This window comes from Ovis canadensis, chromosome 19 (genome assembly GCF_042477335.2).
Source record: "Ovis canadensis isolate MfBH-ARS-UI-01 breed Bighorn chromosome 19, ARS-UI_OviCan_v2, whole genome shotgun sequence".
NCBI classification, from domain to species: Eukaryota; Metazoa; Chordata; class Mammalia; order Artiodactyla; family Bovidae; genus Ovis; species Ovis canadensis.
Window position 1 is genome coordinate 65,024,256 of NC_091263.1, and position 21,393 is coordinate 65,045,648.

Here is a 21,393-nt window from a genome sequence, read left to right on the forward strand (position 1 = left end):
GCCCAGGGCTCATAGCTGGGGGTGGGAGGAAGGTCTGACCCCACCCCAGTCAGAACTTCCAGACCCAGGCCTTTGGCAATGGGGGCGGTCCCCAAACTGAGTCTGTTCTCTATGGCTGCCAGGCTCAACTGGGCCTGGGCTGGTGGGCCAGAAGGGTCCCATGCCTCCTGGACCCTCTGTTTGCCCATCTACGCAATGGAGCGTGGAACCGCCCCCCTGGTCTAATACCCTCCCTTTGTGTGTGCTGCCCAAGCCCAGTCCTTTGTCCCATTTGTCCTCACTGTGTGTGGGCCCGGTACCCAGACCTTCACCCACCATTCCTCCAGTGTGGAACCAGCCCTGTGCCCTCGGTGTGGGCAGTCCCCTAACCTCTGTGTCCCTGTTGTGCCCCATTGCGTAATCGCTCTTTGGCTGGTCCAGTGTCCCCCAGGGCCTAGCCCTACGCCCAGTATTCCACCAGCGTGAGGCTGACACAATGTGACAAGAGCTAGAGCACTGTGACTGGAAGGTTCTGAGCAGAGGCCCCACCCCCACCCGTGTCACCCCCATCCCCACCTCTGGGGGACACTGGGCTGGGCCTCAAGGACATGTTGCTCTGGGGAGGGGGCTCTGGGAGGCACAGGCAGACGAAAACCACCTGGAGCAGAAAGACTGCCAAGGAGCAGCTGTCCCTGGAGCGGGAGCCGGGGAACATGGGGGAGGGGAGTTAGAGCCTGAGTCTGGGCGCCTCACCCAGTTCCGCCTCTCAGGACTGAGTGGTGAAGAGGCTTGGCCTCCCCTCTCTCCCCACGGGCCTCACACACTTCGAACGGCATCCGTGGGTCAGGGTTTAAGCATCAGGTTGCCACGTGGGAAATGGGGAAAAAGAGCCAAGTCTGACATCTGAGGTAGACTGGGAACCCAGGGGCTTCCCTCAGCATCTTCCCTTGCCTACACTTTCTTCCCCTTGGCCTTACATGGGCCTTCACCTCCAGGAGCTCTACCCTCGCTCTTTGGCTGGCCAGGGCAGAGTGACTATCTGACTGTCCAAGAGAGAGAAGGACAGTCTAGGGTTGCCAGACTTCACGGGGATCCCTTGGTCTTTCCATTACCCAAGATTCCCTGGGCAGCCCCCCATTCCTCAGGGGGGTGGGGCCCCTGGTTTCCCACACTCTCTCACCCTCCCCCAGGTCATGGGGCGCTGTGATGTGTGGGGTTGTCATGGCAATGAAGTGGGGGCAGGGCACCTAGGGCATGGAGCAGGATTATGGAAGTCACCAAGAAAGTGGGGGGCCCTGATCCATCGGGCCCCCAGGGCCACCCCTCAGTTGGCAGCCAGCAGCTGGGGGGTGGTGTTAGAGGGTCCCAGGGACCACGGATAAACTCAGGATCCACATCCTCGAGGCATGAGGTGCCATTGTCCACCGAGGCCAACTCTGATGGGGCCTATGGCTCAGCCTCCCAGGCCCACACCCATGAGCCCTGTCACCAGCACCTCCGGGAGCCTACGGAGGTTACCTCCCAATGTGGCTGTGAGAGGGCCTCCCAGGATACCCCGAGACTCCCCTCCACTAGCTCATTCCCAGGCTCTTTCGTGGGAGCCCAGATACATCTCGTCACGGAGAATAGGACCCCGGCCCTACCAGTGTACACGCGCGGTGATGCCACCAGTGACACGGCCCAGCATGGACTCTACTGTTCCCGGCTTCAGGTGCAGGTGGTGGGGGAGGGCAAGGCTCCAGCTAAAGTCCTCGTAGGCTGGGGCAAAGGCCCCTGCAGCCCCGAGCAGACTGCCCCAGCAGGCATTAGGAAGAGCCGATGGCTACCGTATATTCCTTCAGGGGAGGATGGTTCACCTGCAGCCCAAGGTCCTTTTCTGGCTCCAGGTCATGATCAGGGCCAGGGCAAGGGCCCAGGTCCGGTTCAGGCTCTTCCAACGCCAACTCCAACTCAGGCCAGTACTCCAGGTCTGGATCCAATCTCAATGGCAGGAGCAGAATCTTACCCCTTCAACTCTGACCACCTGACTGATACCAAAGCCACCACCAAGGGCCTGTCCCAAGACCTCTTGCCTGGGAAATATGGCAACCAATGGGCAGTCCAGTTGGATTCTTCCAAAGGGGGCACATGCTGCCAGAACAAACTGAATTTCCATCCTCAGGAGGAGCTTCGCACCCCAGCACCCACCCTAAACAAATCCCTGGACCAGACCCAGGTACGCGAGGTTACCCAAAGGCCAGTGTTACCCAGGCATCCCAAGAACCAAGTGGAGAAGCCCCTGGTCAGTATCTCTAGGCCAGGCAGCCCCAAACCAGGCTCAGGGCCCCCAGGAACCCCCAAGAGCCAGAGGGACAGCCACGAGATCCGCAGCACTCAGCAAAGTCAGCAGGCCCTCAATGTTTGCAACAACCCCTGCTCCAGCAGGCCGCCGTCTGCCTACCAATTAAGCGGCCACAACCCAGCCCCAGTACCTCCCAGGGAAGCCACGCAGATACCTGCCTCCAGTGCCCCTACCTGCCAGTTCCAGGATGCTGTGGAAGACCGTGTGCTGGTGTTTGACATGGCCACGGGCAACACCAGGATGGGGCTGCTGTGCCATGATCCCATGGGCTCCCGGGCAGTGCTGGTGGGCCTCATGCCCCCCAACCCAGCCATCTATGCCTCCGAAAGCACGCAACCTGCCCGCCCACTGCCCACGCCCATCCTCACCCCCGACAGTGATCGTTCCAGCTTCTGGTCCACCACGGCCGTGGTGTCCAGCCCAGTGCCCTCCAGCCTTTCATCAGGAAGCTACCGAGAGGTGGCCCTGGTTCCCAAAGAGGCCAGGGTCCACCTGGAATCACAAGGCTCCCCTGGTGCTGAGACACCCATGAGGATGGGGATGCTCGGTGGGCCTGTTCTACTGGGGACACCGCTCCAATTTGGAGAGAGGATCCTGAGTCATGCCCATGATCCTGGCTGGTCCAAACCTGATGCTGAAAAAAACCAAAGGAGTCGCACTGTCTGGATGCTGGATGCCCCTGGGATGCAGGACACCTCTCTGGACCAGACCAAGAAACAACAGTGGATGAGCTCAGAGCAGACAACAGAGCCACTGCCAGCAGCCAAAAACCAGGAGGTGCTCAGACCCCCACTCCAGGAAGATATAGGCAGCCACAATCAGAAAGAGAGCTGTCACCCTGACAGTCCTCAGGTCAAACGTGCTGGGCAGGACCCCCTCGGTGGTCAGCCCCCACTAGCTGAGCAGGCCCCCTCCACCAAGCAGCCCCCCCTTCCTGCTCAACCTCCTCTCACTGGAACCCCTATTTCCAGGCAGCCTCCCTTTCCCCAAGAACCCCTCATCTCCAATGAGCCCACCCTCTCAAGGGGTGCCCTAACCACCAGGGAGCCTGGTCAGGCTTCCACCCTGGGCCAAGAAGGTGAGCCACTGGGCCCGCCTACCCATGTGGAGGTACACCGGATGCCCCCTGAGGAGACCTGCATCTGTGTAAACAGAGAAAAAGTTGGTGCCAGTGCTGCCCAAAGCTCCAGCTTACATCAGCTCTTGTCCTGGCAGCATGGCAGCTCCCCTAAGGTGCAGGAGAAGCAACTTTCCCTGATCACGATCACCACACCCGGCACTGGTTGCAAGGTCTTGCCCATGGTTACAGTGGGCACTCAGCTCCAGGGTCCCCAATTCAAGCTGACAAACGAGGACACGATCCACTCGCCGGTGGTCGCACACCTCGGCCTGGTCCGCGGGGCCTGCTATGAGCTGGTGCCCACCATGGATGCTCTGGCCATACGGTCCCCAGTGCTCTGCCGCCACCCGCTGGGCCCCTACCAGGACATGGCTGCCGTGGTGATTGACACAGGCACAGGGTTCACCAAATGCGGGCTGGCTGGAGAGGACCACGTTCTCAGTGTGCTGCCTTCACGCGTGCAACTGCTGCAACACCCAGTCCAGGGCCAGCCCAGGTACACGGTGCCTGAGAAGCAAGAGCCCTCCTACTCGGTGCTAAATCGAGGTGTGGTCTCTGACTGGGATGCCCTGGAGGTGCTGTGGCAACACCTGTTCTACTGCAGGCTGGGCGTGCAGCCCGAGGAGCTGGCTGTGCTTGTGGCCGACTCACCCATCTCCCCACGTACCAACCGAGAAAAGGTGGCTGAAATACTCTTCGAGCGTTTCCATGTGCCAGCCATGCAGACAGTGCACCAGGCCCTGCTGGCGCTCTATGCTTACGGGCGCACCACCGGGCTGGTGCTGGGCAGTGGCCACGGCACATCCTACGTGGCGCCCATTGTCACTGGGGATCTGGCCCCCCTTGACACCTACCGGCTGGACGTGGCGGGTTGCGACCTTACGGAACACCTGGCTCAGCTGTTGCTGGCGGGTGGCCAATCACCGCTCAAGGCAGAGCTGGTCAACCAGATTAAAGAGACCTGCTGCTACGTGGCCATGGACATGACGGCTGAGCGAGCCCGCATGCAATCCCAGACCCGGGTGGACTTTGTGCTTCCGGACAAGCAGGTCATCACGCTGGGCTCTGAGCGCTTCTGCTGCCCGGAGGCTCTCTTCCAACCGAACCTGCTGGGCGTCAATCAGCCAGGCCTTCCGCAACTAGCCCTCCTCAGTATCAGCCGGCTGGAGGCCAAGCAGCAGGAGCAGCTGCTGGCCAATGTGGTGCTGGACGGTGGCAGCACTCTGTTGAATGGCTTTCCTGAGCGCCTGAGACAGGAGCTGGGCCCTGGTGCCACTGTGCTGGGCTCTCCGCACCGGGCTGTCGCTGCTTGGCTCGGAGGCTCCATCATGGCGTCTCGGAACTCCTTCCAGAGCCTGTGGCTCAGCCGCCGTGAGTATGACGAGGAGGGCCCATGGGCCATTTACAAGTACCATCTATGAGCACATAAAAGTTCTGTTTCTGCTTGCTTTGACTACCATGGCGTATTTAGGCACAGGGTGGCAGAGAGAAGGGCAGGGGTTGCAGGCATGGGGTCAGGGATGGGGGCCTTGGCACTCGCAAGGAACACCCTCCTCTACACACTGGAATTCCATGGGCCTTGGCAATTCTGTCCTTTCCAGGGAGGCCGAGAGCCCTTTGGCTGATACTGGCCCTGGGCTAGCCTGACCTTTACTGCACCCCAAGGGCAACCAGAGAGGGTGGTTGCTGTGGGTTTTGCCCTGTTGCCCTGGCGACAAGCTCAATTACCCTTGATTGCCAGCTAGTTGCCATGGCAATTTGAAACATAATGAAATAACCCACACAGCCTGGAGTGAGTCACGAAGGGGGGGAGCCCCCTCCCCAAGCTCCAGAGGAAAAGACTGCTTGCCTTCCCTCATGTTGGGTCCTCCATGGGGGCTGAGGCCAGCAACATCGACAATAGCCAAATAGTTCCACCGATGACTGGGGGGCCTGGAGCTTTGTTGCCTCCAAGGGAGGGTCTGTGTCAGAATCTGGGCTTCTTGGGGGAGCTGACCTGAAAGTGCAGATTCCCTCTCAAGTCTGAACCACGGCTGGAGCTCTGTGCTAGGTAGGCAGGGGCTTCTGTCAGCCAGTCAGAATATGAAGGAGAAGGAGTGCTGGCCTTTGATGCCATGGGGCAGGAAATCAGGCTCATAAGTCCTGAGTCCTGGATGGGAGATACAAACTGAGCTGAAGGGTGAGGCTCCTTTGTAGCCTCTGTGGATATGGAGACTCTCACCTTATCCTGCCTCTCTGGTGGGAGCCAGAACTGTCAACTGTGGGTCCCTTTGCCTCCTCTGTCTCCCAACCTGGGCCACCTCTGCCCACAGGGTGAATAGGATACAGATCTTGTTAGGAGATCCTAATAGACTATGGGGTAATGTCAACGCCAACTGACCTGTTTTAGTCCCAAACTCCACCATGTGTTAAAGGGCTTCCCATTGGTCAAGGGGTGGCTAGAATCCATGGCCTCTGACTTGTCTAGCTCTGAAGAGTGGGGCTAGGAACAAAGGTCTGTGTCTTCCATGGCCAGGAAGAGGTGAGGGGAGGCACTCGGCTGTGTCGCTACTTCCTGTCTGGAGGGCAGCTGGTGGCTGAAGCCAAAATACTGAGGCCCTGTCCTGCCTGTGCCCCTGTGGCTGAGCATTGAGAAACAAGCCACGCCCCTGTCCCAATCCTGGGTCCTCATCTTTAGGGTGCCCTCTCCACAAAGGACAGAGACCTGGCTATCTCCACACATACCTGAGAGTGAGGGACGGCCCTTTGTGGACAGTCTACAAATGGCCAATGATATACGGTCATCACAGCCCACCCCATCCCTGGACATGGTTTGTCCTCTTCCTGAGTCCAGTTTTCACACCCTGAGTCGGACCCTATCCTTAGGCCTGTGTCAGTCAGGAAGGGGACCAGGATTAGCTAGCTACAGCGTCCATGTGCACATGGCACGCAAGCATGCCTGGGTGCACCCAGAATGCAAACATGTGCCCCTGGGCACCACTGCACACACTGTGCTGTTGCCATCTCCTTTGGCATAAGAGCGCACACTCACAGACATCATTACACGTGTGCACATACACCCTGCCACGTGCTCACCCACAGGCACATGGAGTGTGCACGGGACCCAGAAGAGGTGGAGCACTGCCAGCAGCAGGCAAGGCTCTAGCGAGCCACCTCTTCCCCTGCCTCGAAATCCCCCATGTTGGAGCTTCTCCTTCGCCCCGCGTCTCCCCCATGATCTTCAGGAAAGGCAGAAAATGTGTGTGATGTGTGGGGTCGGCAAGCCATGGATCCGATGCACCATACAACTCAGAGAACTCCTGTTTCAATGACAGTGGGCAGACAGCAGGAAGGACTGAGTGCTAGGCCATTCACTCATTCATTTATTCTGCAGACATGAACTGAGCACCCGGAGACAGGACACAGGCTCTGGCCTGTGCCCAGCTCGCCAGGAGAGTCCTCCCCAGTGGTGGAGTTGGTGTGGTGGCTGAGACCACCCAGAGCCCAGGGAGCCGAGAGGCTGTGACCAAGCCAGGGAAGGATGTGAAGGGCTCCTCAACACCCCCTGAGGAGAAAGATACTGATGGGTCCTGTTTAAGTGGTCATGTCCCAGGCTAGACTTCCAGCCCCAGCCCCAGCTTCAACTTCCTAACTTGGACAACTGCAGCCACAGGGAACCATCCAGGAGAGACTCACTCAAAGGTTTGGAGAAGACCCCACCAAGGATGGGGTCAGAAGGGTTTGGGTGAGGTGGGGCCCAGCTCCAGGCAAGCCAAAGTCTGGCCTTCAGACACTGGCCTTAAGGATTGGGTGGGGGTGGGGGGTGGCATGGCAGGCATTTGGTCCACTTGCATCCATGACAAGGCACAGAGAAATGGCCAAGGACTTGCTGCAGAGCCTCCTCCTGGCAGTTCTCAGCCAGGGGGCAGGTTCTCAGGTAAGGGGGCAGGTCTGCTGGGACTTCTGGGGGCTGTAAGTTCTCTTGTATCCCTGTATCCTAGCCCAGGCCACCAGGGGTGATTGTGCTCAGGAAGTGCTCAAGGGTGATTAAATGGGAAAGAATGCAGAGTCTACCCTTATCATAGGTAACTTTCAGAGCTTGAGAAATTCAGAGGCACACTGGAGGGGGCAGACTGGGCCATCCACCCTGGCTGGGACTTGGAGATGGGAAAGGCTCTAACTTGGCAGGAAGGGACGGAAGGGTGGGCAGAGAGACTGGCACCAAGGTCTGGGGCCCTAGCTTGCATGCACACACCCCCCCATGTGTTTACTAGCTAGGGGAGGCCAGTCTATAGTGAAGCTTGCCCTAGCGACTGCCCAGTTGGTTCTTTTAGTGGGTTCTGCTCTTTGGGTCAGGTTTTGGGAGCTGGTGGGTTCAGGTGGTAAAGAATCTGCCTGCAATTCGGGAGACCTGGGTTTGATCCTTGGGTTGGGAAGATCCCCTGGAGAAGGGAATGGCTACCCACTCCAGTATTCTGGCCTGGAGAATTCCATGGATTCTATAGTCCATGGAATCGCAAAGAGATGGACACGACTGAGCGCCTTTCACTCAGTTTGGGGGCTGGACAGAGCGCCAGTACCCTAGAGACCACTACCTGCCAAGACACTCCCGTGCAGTTCCAGGACTCAGGCTTTCTCCCCACACCTTCTACTCTGCCGCACCCTCTACAATGACCATCATAAGGTACCTCCAGTCCCTGTCGCCCGGTCAGTCCGAGTGCCTAAGGGAACCTTCGAGAGCCTGGCCGGGGCCACGCAGGCCAGTGCCCACCGTCTCTGCTGCCACCCCTCATCAGCCCTTCTTCGAGTAGGATTCCGGGCTCTGGCTCCTCCAGGGTCCGGGCGGAGCCGGCTGAGGGAGGCCCCGCCCCCAGCCCGCCCCCGGCCCGGGGTGCGAATCCGGTGCCGGCTAGCGGCGGGAGATGCTGGAGGTTCGCGAGCCGAAGTGGCTGCAGCTGGCGCCGCGTCTGCCCCGCGTGCCCGGAGCGGATTCTGCCCGCCGCCCCCGTAGCCCTCGGCGCCCCCACTGAACCCGCGATCGCATCCTCCCAGTGACCGACCAGCGCTGCAGGTGCGGGGTGAGCCGGGAGGGGTGGGCCCCCGGAACGCACGTTGCGAGGTCTTAAGGGATTGGGTCTCTGGCTCGAGGTTTGGGTAGCCGAGTGCGCGGGGGCGCTGCAACGGCTTGGGGTCCTGGCGGGGGCAGAGTACGCGGGCTCTGCAGATCCAGGGCTGGGCGTGCGGGGTTGGGCTGAAGTTCCCCATCACCTCAGACGGCTCGGGGGTCCCAAGGGAAGCCTCTGAGACTCAAGTCCAGGCCAATCTCCCCTCCTTGTCCCCCATCCCACCCCTCGTCTCCCTGTGAAAACAGTAACCTTCCAACATTGAGCTGCCCCAGGGGGTTGGGGGCGAGGGCTCAGAGGTCCCTCTGGACTCCCAAAGCCGCTTCCAGCCCCTCCCAACTGCCCCCGGACCCCCCCCTCCCTCCAGCTAAGCAGTCACTAATTTCCATGACAACGAGAGTTCTTTATGGGCGACAACCTGAAGGGGGCTGGGCGGGGCTGCCGCGGGGTGGGGGAGGAGGCTCAAGCCCCTGGGGACCAGCAGCCCCCTAAGCGAGATCCAGCTTCCGAGCCTTAACTCGGCGGCCTCCCCGAGGGTCCAGGACACCGACCCAGCGCTGCGCGGTGGGGGTGGGGGGACGCACATGTTTCTGCCGGGAGGTGCGGGGCTTGGTGCTCACACGTGTGCCTCCCGCATGTGTGTTGCTGTGCCAGCGGGGGCGAGTCAGCAGCACTGGGGAAGGGGGTCAGGGTGGCAGCACGGTTAGGGAGCAGAGCCCCCGGCTGGTAGGGTGAACAATGAGAGAGTGAGTCTGCCTTCCCCCGCCTGTAGCGTCTGGCAGAGACCCTAGGCTCTCCCAGCCCCCCATAGCTGTGCCAAACGGCTTTTGTCTGCACCCCCTAGGCAGAGCCTGCTTCACCAGGTTCCCTCCGAGGAAGCAGGGCTCTCTGTCCATCACCAAAAGCTCAGTCTGCAGCAGTCCAGCTTCTGGCCAGCCACCCTCCTCCAAGGGTGGCTTTGAGCCCCCCAAGGACCACCTGCAGGGACCTGGTGTCCTCCCTGTCCCCCATCCCCAGTCAATTCCTGTCAGCTTTAGGCACCTGCTGGGCCCGATTTTCCTCAACTGAGAAATTGGTGTCTCCGCTCCCCTCTCTGTCAGGCTGGGCCCTGGGCTGGAGCAGAGGTCTCTCTCCTTTTCATTTACAGTATTTGGTAGGGATCCTCCTCCTCCTCCTCCCGTATCAGCTGCCTCTTCCCATATCAGCTGCTGGCCCTCCTCTCCCATCCTTGTCCTGGCAGGTGGGCAGTCCTTGCCCTGGGAGAAGGCCACAGAGTCAGTGATCTCCATCCAGAGAAACTGAGGCAGAGTTGGTGGGGTGGGGAGGATGCTGTGCAGTTGTTATCCTGTTTCTAGACTGCTCAGGGTGCTGTTTCTGGCCTTCAGGCAAAATCCACTGTTGGGGAGGGGGGCAGCCGTGGCAGGGAATGAGGCTGAGCTGCCAGAGAGGCCCTGGGGACCCAAGGCCTCTAGGGAAGAGCAGATGGGGGTGGGGTGGGGGGGCTGGTGCGTCCAGGCAGAGCTGGGTCAGCTGACAAGAGGGGCTGCAAAGGGAAGTAGCCAGGTCTCCAAGCTTCATTCCATCCCCCACGCCTGTGCCTTCGGCATGTTGGAACTGCCTTACCTAAGCTGCGTTGGTGACAGGGAGAGGGGCTGAGGAACTGTTGGGACCGAGGGGACCACAACAGATGGCCTCTTCCCACACCAAGTTCAATGCATGTCTAGGGGGATACAGGAGGGGTCAGTCTCAAAGGTCCAAGCATCAGGGGCAGGTCCAGGCATCAGGGGCAGCTCCTGGCCCAGGTGTGCAGAGCACATGGTCATGGAGACATTAGGGCTCTGCTGGACATCCATAGGCCCCTTCAAAACTCCCAGCCCACCTTTTCTCCTGTGTCCTTGTGCCTGCGTCCTTTTTACTATATGAATTCTTTACCCCCCTTCCACCACAGATTGTGCCTTTGTCTCTCTGTGGCCCTGCCCCTCTCTTTCCTAAAGTCTCTCAGTTCTTCCCTGATGGAGACCAGGGTCACAGAACCCATAGGGAAGGAATCAGGACAAAAGTCTCAGGGAATTCCTGGAGAAGGGGTTTGAATAACACCTCTCCTTACCCCTCCCCCCTTTTAAAAACTTCCATCACCATAGCAACCCTATACTCACAGGGCCTTCTCAGCATTTCCGCTCCTCCACTCAAAGGGCAGCGGGGCTGCCAGTGGGTTTTCCTTCAGGGGCTCAAAGCTTGGAACCCGGGTGCCTGGAAGGGGTCAGTTGGCTCTTGGCTCAGCCTGCATGTTTGAAGGCTGAACTTTCTGGAGACAGCACTGGATTGTATGCCCACCCCAAGACTGGAGAGCCTTCTCCCCAACCCCGCATGCGCTCTAATTAGATGGGAAATAGTCAGCAGCCGGAACTAGTGACCAAGGCCCAGCCAGGGCAGGCCCCTTCCCAGTTACCTAAAGCAGCTGGATGGTGGACGAGAAACTTGACTCTGCCTCCTGACACAGACCTGAGAGCGGGGTCTCTATTTCTACCCATCCTGTGGATGAAATGTCTGCCTCACGCTGGGCAGAGCTCAGACCAAGGCATGTGGATTACAGCAGGAAACCCAGCTCTGGTCCCTGAAAGTAGACAGCAGGGAAGGGGAGGGGGTGCCTGCAGGCTGGTGTTCACAGCTGCCACTAAATCGGGAGGTGTTGCCCACAGTTGTTGGGAGGCTGCTGGAGGCCTCCTGGGCCCCTCCTGGCCTCCCTAGATTTACTGCAAGATCTGGAGCTCCACATGGCAGAGGACAGGGTGGCAGGAAACTCCTGTTTATGGCTATGAAAGGTGGGGCCAGAACCAGGCTGACCCCAGTGGAGGAGGGGCCAGGACTCTGTGGGACCTCTGGACCTCTGGAGGGGCCTCTGTCCCATTCAGGCTTCCCCTGGGCCAGACTTGCCTTAGGCTGCGATAGGGCCGCTTGGGACCCTTTATTACCAAGGCACCCATAGGCTGAGGCTCCATCAGCGTTGCCCGAAGGGTCAGATCTGAGTAGCTAGGGAATGCTTGACCCTCAGACTCCCTCAGAGGCTCCCCAGGCTCTGTGCTTCCCCCAAGCTCCCTTGGGACCACCCCCTGTGCACACCAGTCAGCTTTTCTGCAGAGAACGGAAACAAGCATGTCTCTAGGGAAATGGCTGCAATGGGACTTCTGTGCCCTCCCTTGTCCCAGTGTGGACTTGAGGTCCAGCCAGGGTCCCATGTCACTGGGAGGGAGCTCTGTGCTGTTGGATGTTGACCCTGGGCTGTCTAGGCCTTGGCAGTGGGGCGCGGGGGAGAGAAATGTACTCTTTCTTTCTGCCTGGCCTTCTACTGTTCTTGACGATGTCTCAGCTGCTCCTCTCAGCTTTGGGCCAGGGCTGCCCTTGTTGCCAGCAGGTGCCTGGGGCTTGGTACACACACCGGCAGCCTCCTAGGCAGCAGCAGTGGGTAGCAGATGGGAGAGTGGGTGGGGGTAGAAGGGACCAAGATGCTAATCGGAAGCAGGGCCCCTCTTTCTCCTCTCTTCGCCCCGGGGCCAGGTTGCGGGTGGAGGCGAGTGAGTGCAGTTAGATGGGTAAAGGGAGGTAGTGACTGGCTGAGATCAGGGCAGCCATGGGAGCAGGGAGGCAGGTGTGTCCCGCCATGAGGCTTCAGGACATGGCTCCAGGTTGATGTGACTGAGTAGAGGTCCCTATGGTGGAGACAGACCCCCAAGACTGGCCCTGGGTCCCTGCAGGTCTGAGTGCATATGCGAGACCAGAAGCAGGGCCAAGATCAGGGACAGGCATATACAAAACCTCCCACAACTGCGTGGCTGAGCAGGGAGCTATTGGCGTGGGGCTGGGGAGAGGTGGAGGTGGTAGAAGTTATCTCAGCAAAGGGCTGTGTTGAACCTGGAACCTCAGGATGGTCACCAATGATCTGTGGCACAAATAGCCTTAGAACATTGGGAATCACAAGGAAAGAAGAGATTTAGCCCTGGTCTCCGCACTTGGCTCACGTGGAGGCTGCTCCACAGGGAGGCCAGGATGGGTAGTGCCCCTGCCAGTGCCCACACTTCCTCCACTGAGTGGACGCGGTTGAGCTGGCGAGTCACCTGTTGTTGGTTGTTTAGGTAGTTGCTGATTTTTTGAATGTTATAAATAACTCTGCCGTGACAAATAGGATACTGATGGGAGGCTTAGGGGGAAGGGCATTCCTGCCAGAGGGAATGGTGTAAGCAGAGCAGCAGAGCTGAGCTATAGGTCCCTCCCAGCCCTCTGGGGGGACTTGCAGGTTGAGGTATCACCCTCCCACCCCGTAAAGGGCCCTTGGATTGCAGCCCGGAAAGGGAATCGCTACACACCAGAGCCATCGGGGCAACTGATGCAAGCCCCCTCCCTCGGATTGTTAGGCCTTAGAGATGGGTGGCCGGCAGTGGTGGGTGGCCTCGCCTCTGCTCTTAGCTGTGAGAGTGGGATTCCAGCCACATGCTCCTTCCCAGCAGATGCAGGAGCCGGGCTGTGACCACAGTGGCAAAGATACGCAGTCGGGGACGATCTTCAAAGCTTCTCGTTTGCTTCTGCAGTACTTCACAAGATGGCTTAAGCCCTGGCTTGAATCACGCTGATGAAAAATGCGTTTGTGTTCCCTGAGCCCAAAGAACCTGGGTGAGGGAATGGTGGAATTTGTTCCCTAATGCGGAGGGCAAATTTGAGGGAGACTTTGCAGGACTGGATGCCCTGGGAAGCAAGTAACCTCCTGGGAAGAAGCAAGCGCCAGCCAGGGCCGGCCACGGGGCTTGTGTGGGTCCTGGCCTTTGACCCTGGCTGGCAAAGTCCCTCTGAGCCAGCTTCTTCCTCGGGTGGGAGCGTCCTCTCTCCTCCATACCCTGTGGCTGTGAATCACTTCACGCAGGGCACCTAGGTATTCAAGGCCCCAGGCCAGGCGCTTTGTACAGCAAGTGCTAATCAGGCTGGTGAGAGACCGTGCACAGTCAGAGAAGCAGAGCAGTTTGAATGCAGCCTTTTGTGTGAAGCGTGTTATCACCCCAGTGTCACACCAACCAGGCATTAAGGAGGCCAACTTTGAGTCAGATCTGGGAAGGTCCGGACTCTCTCACCAGTTCCCCTCCTGAGGTTTACCTCTGAGCAAGGGCTGCGAAGGCCTTTTCCTGTGGGTGCACCAGTCCACCCTGCATCCCAGGTGAGGATTGGGCTGGCAGGGCGGCAGATCCTTGGGGGGCCACGCTCCAGGTGCCAGAGTGCCTGGAACCTAGTGCAGCCAGCTGTGCTCCTCCTTCTGCCTGGAGTAGCCACCCATGGCCAGAGGCCTCTCCCCTGGGCCCGATGGCCAGGCCTCCTGTGGGCCCTGGCAGTGAGGCACAACACAGGCTTGTCTTGCTTTTCCAGACCGTTACCCCTGCACACCTCTTGTCAAATCCTTTCCCTCTAAGGCCCGGCCTTAATGCTGCTTTTTCCTCAAAGCCTTTCCTCGCTTCTCTACCCAGATGGGGGTTCTCCCTCTGAGGAATCCCCCAAGCACTGTGCATGAATGCAGTATTTATTAAATCAGTAAAAACAACCACAGTACAAATTCTAACAGGAAATTAACGAACGGTAGACATCATCGACTCAGTGGATGATGTTTGAGAGAGACAGTGAAGCACAGGGAAGCCTGGCATGCTGCAGTCCACGGAGTCACAAAGAGTCGGACACGACTCAGCGACTAAACAACGACAGAATAAATCTGCCCCTCTGACACCCAATTCCTTCCCCCAAAGGGGACTCTTATTTTCTTCCAGAAAGGACTTTGAGTGTACACAGATACATAAAGTTTAAAAAATTTACCCCAGTGTAGCACCCTTTACCCACTGTTCTGTCCTCTTTTTCTCACACTGTCCTACTGCAGCACATTTTGATCTATTTTATTCTTTTTAATAGTGATCAAGTATTCGGCAGTACGTATGGCCATAATTTTTACTCACATTTTTTATTGTGAAATATAACAAAAATCTAGGAATGAACCCAATACGTGTATGTACATTTATCCAAATTATTATAAAGCTCAGACCTGTGAAACCACTACTCAGGTTCAGAAATAGGTCCTCCAGAATCCACCCCCCCAATCACAACCTGTTTTATTTCTCTTAGGAGGTCTCATGGTGTTTACTTCTTAGTATTGCTTTATAGCTTGACCAATATGTCTGTATCCTTAAACAGTATAGATTAGTGATGACTGTTTTGAACTCTATATCGATAGATTCACATTCTATGTGGTTTTTTTCACTCGATACTTTTATTGGTGAGATTGACCATGTGGTTGGGTAGAGCTGTAGTTCCCTCATTCCCCTCATTTCCATTGTTGTGTAATAATATTCCATTGTGTGACTCTCCCACAATACATCCTGCTGCTGATGGGTATGTGGGCTGTTTCCAGTTTGGGGCAATTCGGAATATTGCAGCCATGAGCACTCTTGTATGAGTGTCCTGCTGCACAAATGTATATGTTTCTATAGGATGTATATTCAGCTGTGCAATTGCTGGTTATTAGGGAATGTTCGACTTCAGTAGTTTCACCAAACTGTTTTGCAAATGGGAAACTTGCCCTCCACCAGCAGTGCTCATGTTCTTCACATCTTTGCCAACGCCTGGCATCTTTAGATTTGCAGAGATGACTGATGGGTGGGTAGCTACAACCCCCTTCATCTGTGAAATCACTGAAATTTAAATCAATCATTTGATAAATCTCTTTTTGATTATACATAATGCAGAATGATTCTAGGATATGTCAGTTTAATATATTTTTCATAAGCAGGGGCTGCTGTAGCGTGGGCAGCCAAGCTGAGTGGCTGGAAGTATGGCCAAAAAGGCAGGGGTGGGATCCCAGTCTGACCACCCTCTAGCCCTTCTTGGTGTAGACTCGGCCTCTGGCTTGATCTGAGCCAGGCTGGGGTTTCCCAAAGACAACCTCTACATTGTGTGGAGAAGTGAGGAGTGGGACAGCTGAACCAGACCCCATCCTGTCTGCAGCTCAGAGCCCGGCAATGCCGTTTGGGTGTGTGACTCTGGGCGACAAGAAGAACTATAACCAGCCATCGGAGGTGACTGACAGATATGATTTGGGACAGGTCATCAAGACGTGAGTGCCGGGTCTGTTGGGCCAGGGTGGGCGGGCCAGGGCTGGGGAAAGGGGAGTGGAGTACAGCCCATGCTGAGGCCAGGGCTGAGTGGAGTGCCTGCTGGCTGCAGTGAGGAGTTCTGTGAGATCTTCCGGGCCAAGGACAAGACGACAGGCAAGCTGCACACCTGCAAGAAGTTCCAGAAGCGGGATGGCCGCAAGGTGCGGAAGGCAGCAAAGAACGAGATAGGCATCCTCAAGATGTGAGTGTGAGGCCCTGGGGTGGGGAGGGGGAGGGGAGGAAGCAGGGCAGGGCTCCGAGGGCCAGGGACCTCAAGCAGTACCAGCCTCCGGCCAGTTAGTGTGCTGTGGCCCACCAAAGCTTCTCTGAGAGGCTTCACCCAGCTCTAGCGCTTGGCTCTTCTCTCTGCTGCCAGGGTGAAGCATCCGAACATCCTGCAATTGGTGGATGTGTTTGTGACTCGCAAGGAGTACTTTATCTTCCTGGAGCTGTGAGTGTGGGTCTGGGGTTCCAGGAGTCCTTAGTCCTCCCAGGTCTATACCTGCTCTGCCCTCTGCAGCCAGGGCAAGCCCCCCTTCTGGACCCTTGGGGTCCCAGGCCCATGTGCCTTGCCCAGCCAGCTGCCTGGTGTCGGTAGCCTGCCCACATACTCCTGCCCCACCCCCGATCCTGCCCACGCCAGGCTCAGGGGCTGGTGTCCCTCAGGGCCACGGGGAGGGAGGTGTTTGACTGGATCCTGGACCAGGGCTACTACTCGGAGCGAGACACGAGCAACGTGGTGCGGCAGGTCCTGGAGGCGGTGGCCTACCTGCACTCACTCAAGATCGTGCACAGGAACCTCAAGGTGAGGCCGGCAACCAGGTCGAAGGGTCAGTTGGCAACTGGCCCGGGGCTGGGGTGGGCAGCACTTCAGGGCCATGGTCCACCCTCTGAGGGTTTCATGGTGTCTTCATCTGCCCACTCGCATGCCATTCCCGGCTGGAGCAGCTGGAGAACCTGGTTTACTACAACAGACTGAAGAACTCAAAGATCGTCATCAGCGACTTTCACCTGGCTAAGCTAGAGAATGGCCTCATCAAGGAGCCCTGTGGAACCCCCGAATACCTGGGCAAGCAGGGAGTGGGGCAGGGCAGGGTGGGACACAGCCTTCAAAGACTGACTCTGGGTAGTGGAGGGGGAAGTCCCCATCCCAGCAAATGGGTGTGGGTGGTACAAGGCCAGGCCAGGGCTGATACTGACCAGCAGATGGATCCTGTTTGCAGCCCCAGAGGTGGTAGGCCGGCAGCGGTATGGACGCCCTGTGGACTGCTGGGCCATTGGAGTCATCATGTACATCCTGTGAGTGGATAAGTGGGCAAACAGGCTAGCAGTGAGGTGGGAAGAGGGTCTGCATCCATGGCCTTCCTGAATGACCCTGAGTGTGGGCCCCCATGCAGGCTTTCAGGGAATCCACCTTTCTATGAGGAGGTAGAGGAAGATGACTATGAGAACCACGACAAGAATCTCTTCCGCAAAATCCTGGCTGGCGATTATGAGTTTGACTCTCCATACTGGGATGACATTTCACAGGCAGGTAAGGAGGTACCCAGCATGAGGGCAGAGTAAAGGGCTGATGTGCGGGACTGCTGTCAACCTTCTCTGCTGGACTCTGATCCCATCCCCGAGCCCATTCATCACCTCTAGACTGTGAGAGGGGTGCCCATGCCTAGACTCTCCCTGGCTTTCTCCCAGCCAAAGACCTGGTCACAAGGCTGATGGAGGTGGAGCAAGACCAGCGGATCACTGCAGAAGAGGCCATCTCCCATGAGTGGTGAGCAGGGAGCAGGGGGGTGGGCAGGAAGGATGGGAGGAGAGGCCAAGGGTTCCTTGTCCTCTGTCTTCTTCACACCTAGCAGCCTCCATCCTTGAGGCCTTGAGTTGGGTTTCAGGGGGGTACCCAGAGCTCAGGCCAGCTCAGAGGGTCTGCCTAGGATCTTATAAGGAAAGGGTTGGGCACAGTCTCCATGAAGGCCATATGCCCTCAGATCTAGACACACTTGTACCCTTTCCAGGATTTCTGGCAATGCTGCTTCTGATAAGAACATTAAGGATGGTGTCTGTGCCCAGATTGAAAAGAACTTTGCCAGAGCTAAGTGGAAGGTAAGGCTTGGATGGCTCTCTTTCCTGGCTTGATCCTCAGTGCTCCTTCTGGCACCACAGTTTCTTGTCTGCATCACACCCCTGCAGACATACGCAGGCTTTTCTTAAACCACCAGGTGTAGCTGTGGTCAGTGTTATAACCTTAGGCAGGTGTGCTGAGCAGCTGGGTCCCTGGCTCTGGGGTGGTCAGAGGCAGCCAGAGCCTCATGGAATGGTCTGGGTTTGGCCTTTGTGAAGAAACAGATCCAGTTTCCATAAGCCTCATTCTGAGCCTCTCTCCACTGTCCTTTCAGAAAGCTGTCCGAGTGACCACCCTCATGAAACGGCTCAGGGCCCCAGAGCAGTCCGGCACGGCTGCAGCCCAGTCTGCTCCAGGCACAGATACTGCCACCCCTGGGGCTGCAGGCGGGGCCACGGCTGCAAGTGCAGCTGCCTCAGCCTTTGGGGGCAGTGCCACCCCAGCCACAGCAGGTGATGCTACAAAGAGCGAGAACGTGGCCCCCGCCGACCGTAGTGCCACCCCAGCCACAGATGGCAGTACCACCCCAGCCACTGATGGGAGCGTCACCCCAGCCACTGATGGGAGCATCACCCCAGCCACCGATGGGAGCGTCACCCCAGCCACCGACAGAAGTGTTACTCCAGCCACCGATGGGAGAGCCACACCAGCCGTGGAAGAGAGCACCGTGCCCACCACCCAAAGTAGTGCCACACCGGCTGCCAAGGCTGTTGCCACCCCTGAGCCGGCTTTGGCCCAGCCGGACAGCACAGCCCCAGGGGGCGCAACAGGCCAGGCTCCACCCTCTAGTAAAGGGGAAGAGGCTGCTGGCTGTGCCCAGGAGTCTCGGAGGGTGGAGACCAGCTGAGGGGGCAGGCTGTGGGGGGCGGGGGATGGGCAGGAGGGTGGGAGAGTGGATGAGGGGCTTCTCACTGTACATAGAGTCACTGGCATGATGCCCTCGCTCCCCCCCCGCCCCTGCCTCCCAGCATGGGGCATGTTTGGGGGCCACAGGAGACCAGTCTCATCTCCTGTGTGTATGTGCGTGAGTGATGGGCAGGCCAGAGGCGGGACCAGCCCTAGCCCCTGCATGGATTCCTTGTGGCTTTTTCTGTCTTTTGCTAGCTTCATCAGTTTCTGTTTCTTGTGGGATGCTGCTCTAGGGATACTCAGGAGGTCCCTGCTCCCCTGCCCCCCTCCCCTCTCTGCCTCACAGTTCCCCCCCACCCAGGCAGGCCCTGAAGGTCCCATCCTCTCCCAGGCCCTAAATTGGGTGGCCTTGCCCTGAGAGCTGGTCCTCCAGCGAGGCCCTGTCAGCGGTCTTAGGCTCCTGCACATGAAGGTATGTGCCTGTGGTGTGTGGGCTGCTCTAGGAGTGGAAACAGGCTGGTTAGAGAAGGCTGTAATCTCGGGCAGAATGCTTTAAGACAAGACTGGCCACATGGCCGGGGGTGCTGCTTGGTAGCCATGGGGGTCCTCAGAAGTGAATGAGAATGAGTTGGAGGGTAGAAGCTCCCACCTCTGTCCCTGGGACGTTTCTCCTAAGACCCTCGCGCTGTTTCTTTCCTGCCCCCCTGGGTCCTGCAGTGGGCTGCCCTGTGCCCTGCGCTTCAGGAGCCTGCAAGGGGAAGGAGGAGCAGTTAGGATGTGGCGATGAGATCTGGGAGGGCGGAGTGCACATCCAGGACCTAGTGTACCAGCCTAGCTGGGTCCTTACCCTGGGCTGAACAAGGACAGCTGCCGCTGGCTCTTCCCAGATGGGCTCCTTAGGCTCAGTCCACAGTCCTCTCCATCCCAGGCAGCGGGCCTGCTGCCTGGCAGTGTCCCATAGTCTGATTTGGGGGTTTGCCCTTCACGGGGCCAGATTTTCTGCTCTCTCAATTCAACAGTGAAATAGACAGGAACACTCTCTATGTTTATGACCCACTTCCCCTTCTATCAAGGCTTAGAGAGAGGCCCAGGTGTCTCTGGGCCACGCTGAGTTGCTTTTGCTGGAATGAGGGAGTGAATAAAGCTCCCCAGTTTCCTAATGGAGGCTCCTGGCAGGTGCCCTTTGTCAGACCCTACTAGAGCCTGGGCAGGCAGCCACACTGGTCCCAGCCCTCGCTTGGCACTCGGGGGTAGTCCTGCCCTTCTCCCTGCATGCCTGTGGGTCTGCTCTGGTGTATGAAGGTCGGTGGGCTGTGTACCTGCTGAACCTGGCAAATAAATGTCACTCTGCCAAAGCCTCTGGCCACCCTCTCGCCTTTGCTTCCTCTATATCACTTGGGAGGGCCCCTGGAAGGCAGTGGGGAGGGTAGAGGCTGGGGGTAGTTTCGCTGGTAGTGGTCTGAGCTCAGTGCCATGTGGATTGCTTGGGATGCCACAGGATGGTCCTTGATGGTAGGGGTGGGGTCCTCTGGACTCTAGAAAACCATGTGAGGCTACTGTTCTGACAAGTCTTGTTGAACAAGGAGTCCTTGTGTCGACTTAGGCATGAGACCTGGAACCCGCTGAGGGCCACCCACCATAGGGAGAGACCTTTTGTACATGGCCAAAGTGGGTTTCCCTGGGTTGTGGAGTGGGTGCAGGATAGGCATTACACAATGATTCTATCCTGCCCTTTGTGTTGATTTCTCCTTCCTGTAAACAACACAGTTGCTTTCCACATAGGTCCCAAGGACTTCACTCAGGTCCACTTCACGTGGAACAGATAAGCTTTACATTATGGGGCTGTGTATAAGGTTGTTCCTCCCCCCCCCCACCCCCCCCCCCCCCCCCCCCCCCCCCCGGGGAAGAGGGGAGTAATACTGCTAAAAACAGTTAATCACAAAAATTCCTAGGAGTACTCCTTCCAGCTGAGATTAGCCCAGGTAAACTCACCAGGGATGCCACTCTTCCTCAGAGAGGATCCCAAAGACAACTCTGATGTGGGAATAATAAAAAAGGTTTGTTAGTCACTTGTCTAAGATGCAACTGGGCCTCCAAAACAACTCGATTGCAGTCCCGAGGCAAAACTGATCCTCCCGAGAGCTAGGACTAAAGTCAGGATACTGGCCCTGCCACCTCTAATCACCTCTAAACTCAGGAATCAAGTCTTGCTTGTATAGATCCTACGTGAGCTTGAGATGTCCTGAGTGGTTAGGACTTGTGTCCATCCTTCTAGGACCACTCAGAAAGGAGGGCTAAGAGAATGCAGCGTTTTTTCGGTCTGGGAACTATGGGTTTCCACTATACTGTCAAGCACAGCCCAGAGCCCAGGGGACCCGCTCTATCGTGACCGTCGTCCCATTCCCTACTCTGCTCCGAGAGAGTAGAGAAGGCTGCGCTGAGAGAACAGGGCTCAGAAGCCCGTGCCCAGCGCACCTCGAGCCACCTCTGGCTTGGGACCATAACGCCCTGTGTTGCCCCCAAAAGGGGCCCGGCTAGCAGCCTAGCTGGTCCCCGTACCAACCCAACGCTGCGCTCCCGCTGTACCTGCGGTCTCAACAGCGAACTGCCTGAGAATTACCGCTAGATAGTTTCAGGCCCGCGCTCCGCCCCAGGATTCTCCACGGCCGCGGGGCCGTTAAGCCCCGCCCTCCGAGGGTTCTTCCAAT

General features: G+C 57.8%; 2 protein-coding genes and 1 long non-coding RNA gene across 4 annotated transcripts; 2 read left to right on the top strand and 1 right to left on the bottom strand.

The window, feature by feature from the left end:
• The first annotated feature begins 791 nt into the window (after nt 1-791).
• LOC138424361 (uncharacterized) lies at nt 792-4,861 on the top strand. The gene has a single exon (XM_069561119.1). It carries the CDS (start codon nt 1,247-1,249, stop codon nt 4,859-4,861), a length of 3,615 nt encoding a protein of 1,204 aa, XP_069417220.1. The 5' UTR covers nt 792-1,246.
• A 3,448-nt stretch (nt 4,862-8,309) lies between these two features.
• On the top strand, nt 8,310-20,040 carry CAMKV (CaM kinase like vesicle associated). Its single transcript, XM_069560449.1, has 11 exons — nt 8,310-8,490; nt 15,569-15,677; nt 15,788-15,919; nt 16,094-16,168; nt 16,384-16,522; nt 16,666-16,786; nt 16,941-17,016; nt 17,115-17,251; nt 17,410-17,488; nt 17,730-17,817; nt 18,111-20,040. The coding sequence occupies exons 2-11, from the start codon at nt 15,583-15,585 to the stop codon at nt 18,681-18,683; spliced, it is 1,515 nt and encodes a 504-aa protein (XP_069416550.1). The 5' UTR covers nt 8,310-8,490; nt 15,569-15,582; the 3' UTR covers nt 18,684-20,040.
• On the bottom strand, nt 14,816-21,384 carry LOC138424143 (uncharacterized). 2 transcript variants are annotated; one of them, XR_011250656.1, is made up of 6 exons: nt 21,272-21,384; nt 20,678-20,719; nt 16,918-17,014; nt 16,487-16,682; nt 16,001-16,112; nt 14,816-15,844 (listed from the first exon to the last, which is right to left on the bottom strand). It is a non-coding gene; the product is annotated as an uncharacterized lncRNA (long non-coding RNA). The 2 variants fall into 2 exon arrangements; XR_011250655.1 differs by lacking the exon at nt 14,816-15,844 and having other exon boundaries at nt 15,845-16,112.
• Between the last annotated feature and the right edge of the window lie 9 nt (nt 21,385-21,393).

What these genes read in the sequence shown, in the direction of transcription:
- CAMKV (XM_069560449.1), top strand. Translation starts at nt 15,583, where the DNA reads ATGCCGTTTGGGTGTGTGACTCTGGGCGACAAGAAGAACTATAACCAG. An exon ending in GGAGTCATCATGTACATCCT is followed by an intron (nt 17,017 to 17,114) that starts GTGAGTGGATAA and finishes GCCCCCATGCAG; the next exon opens with GCTTTCAGGGAATCCACCTT. An exon ending in GAGGCCATCTCCCATGAGTG is followed by an intron (nt 17,489 to 17,729) that starts GTGAGCAGGGAG and finishes TACCCTTTCCAG; the next exon opens with GATTTCTGGCAATGCTGCTT.
- LOC138424361 (XM_069561119.1), top strand. Translation starts at nt 1,247, where the DNA reads ATGGAAGTCACCAAGAAAGTGGGGGGCCCTGATCCATCGGGCCCCCAG.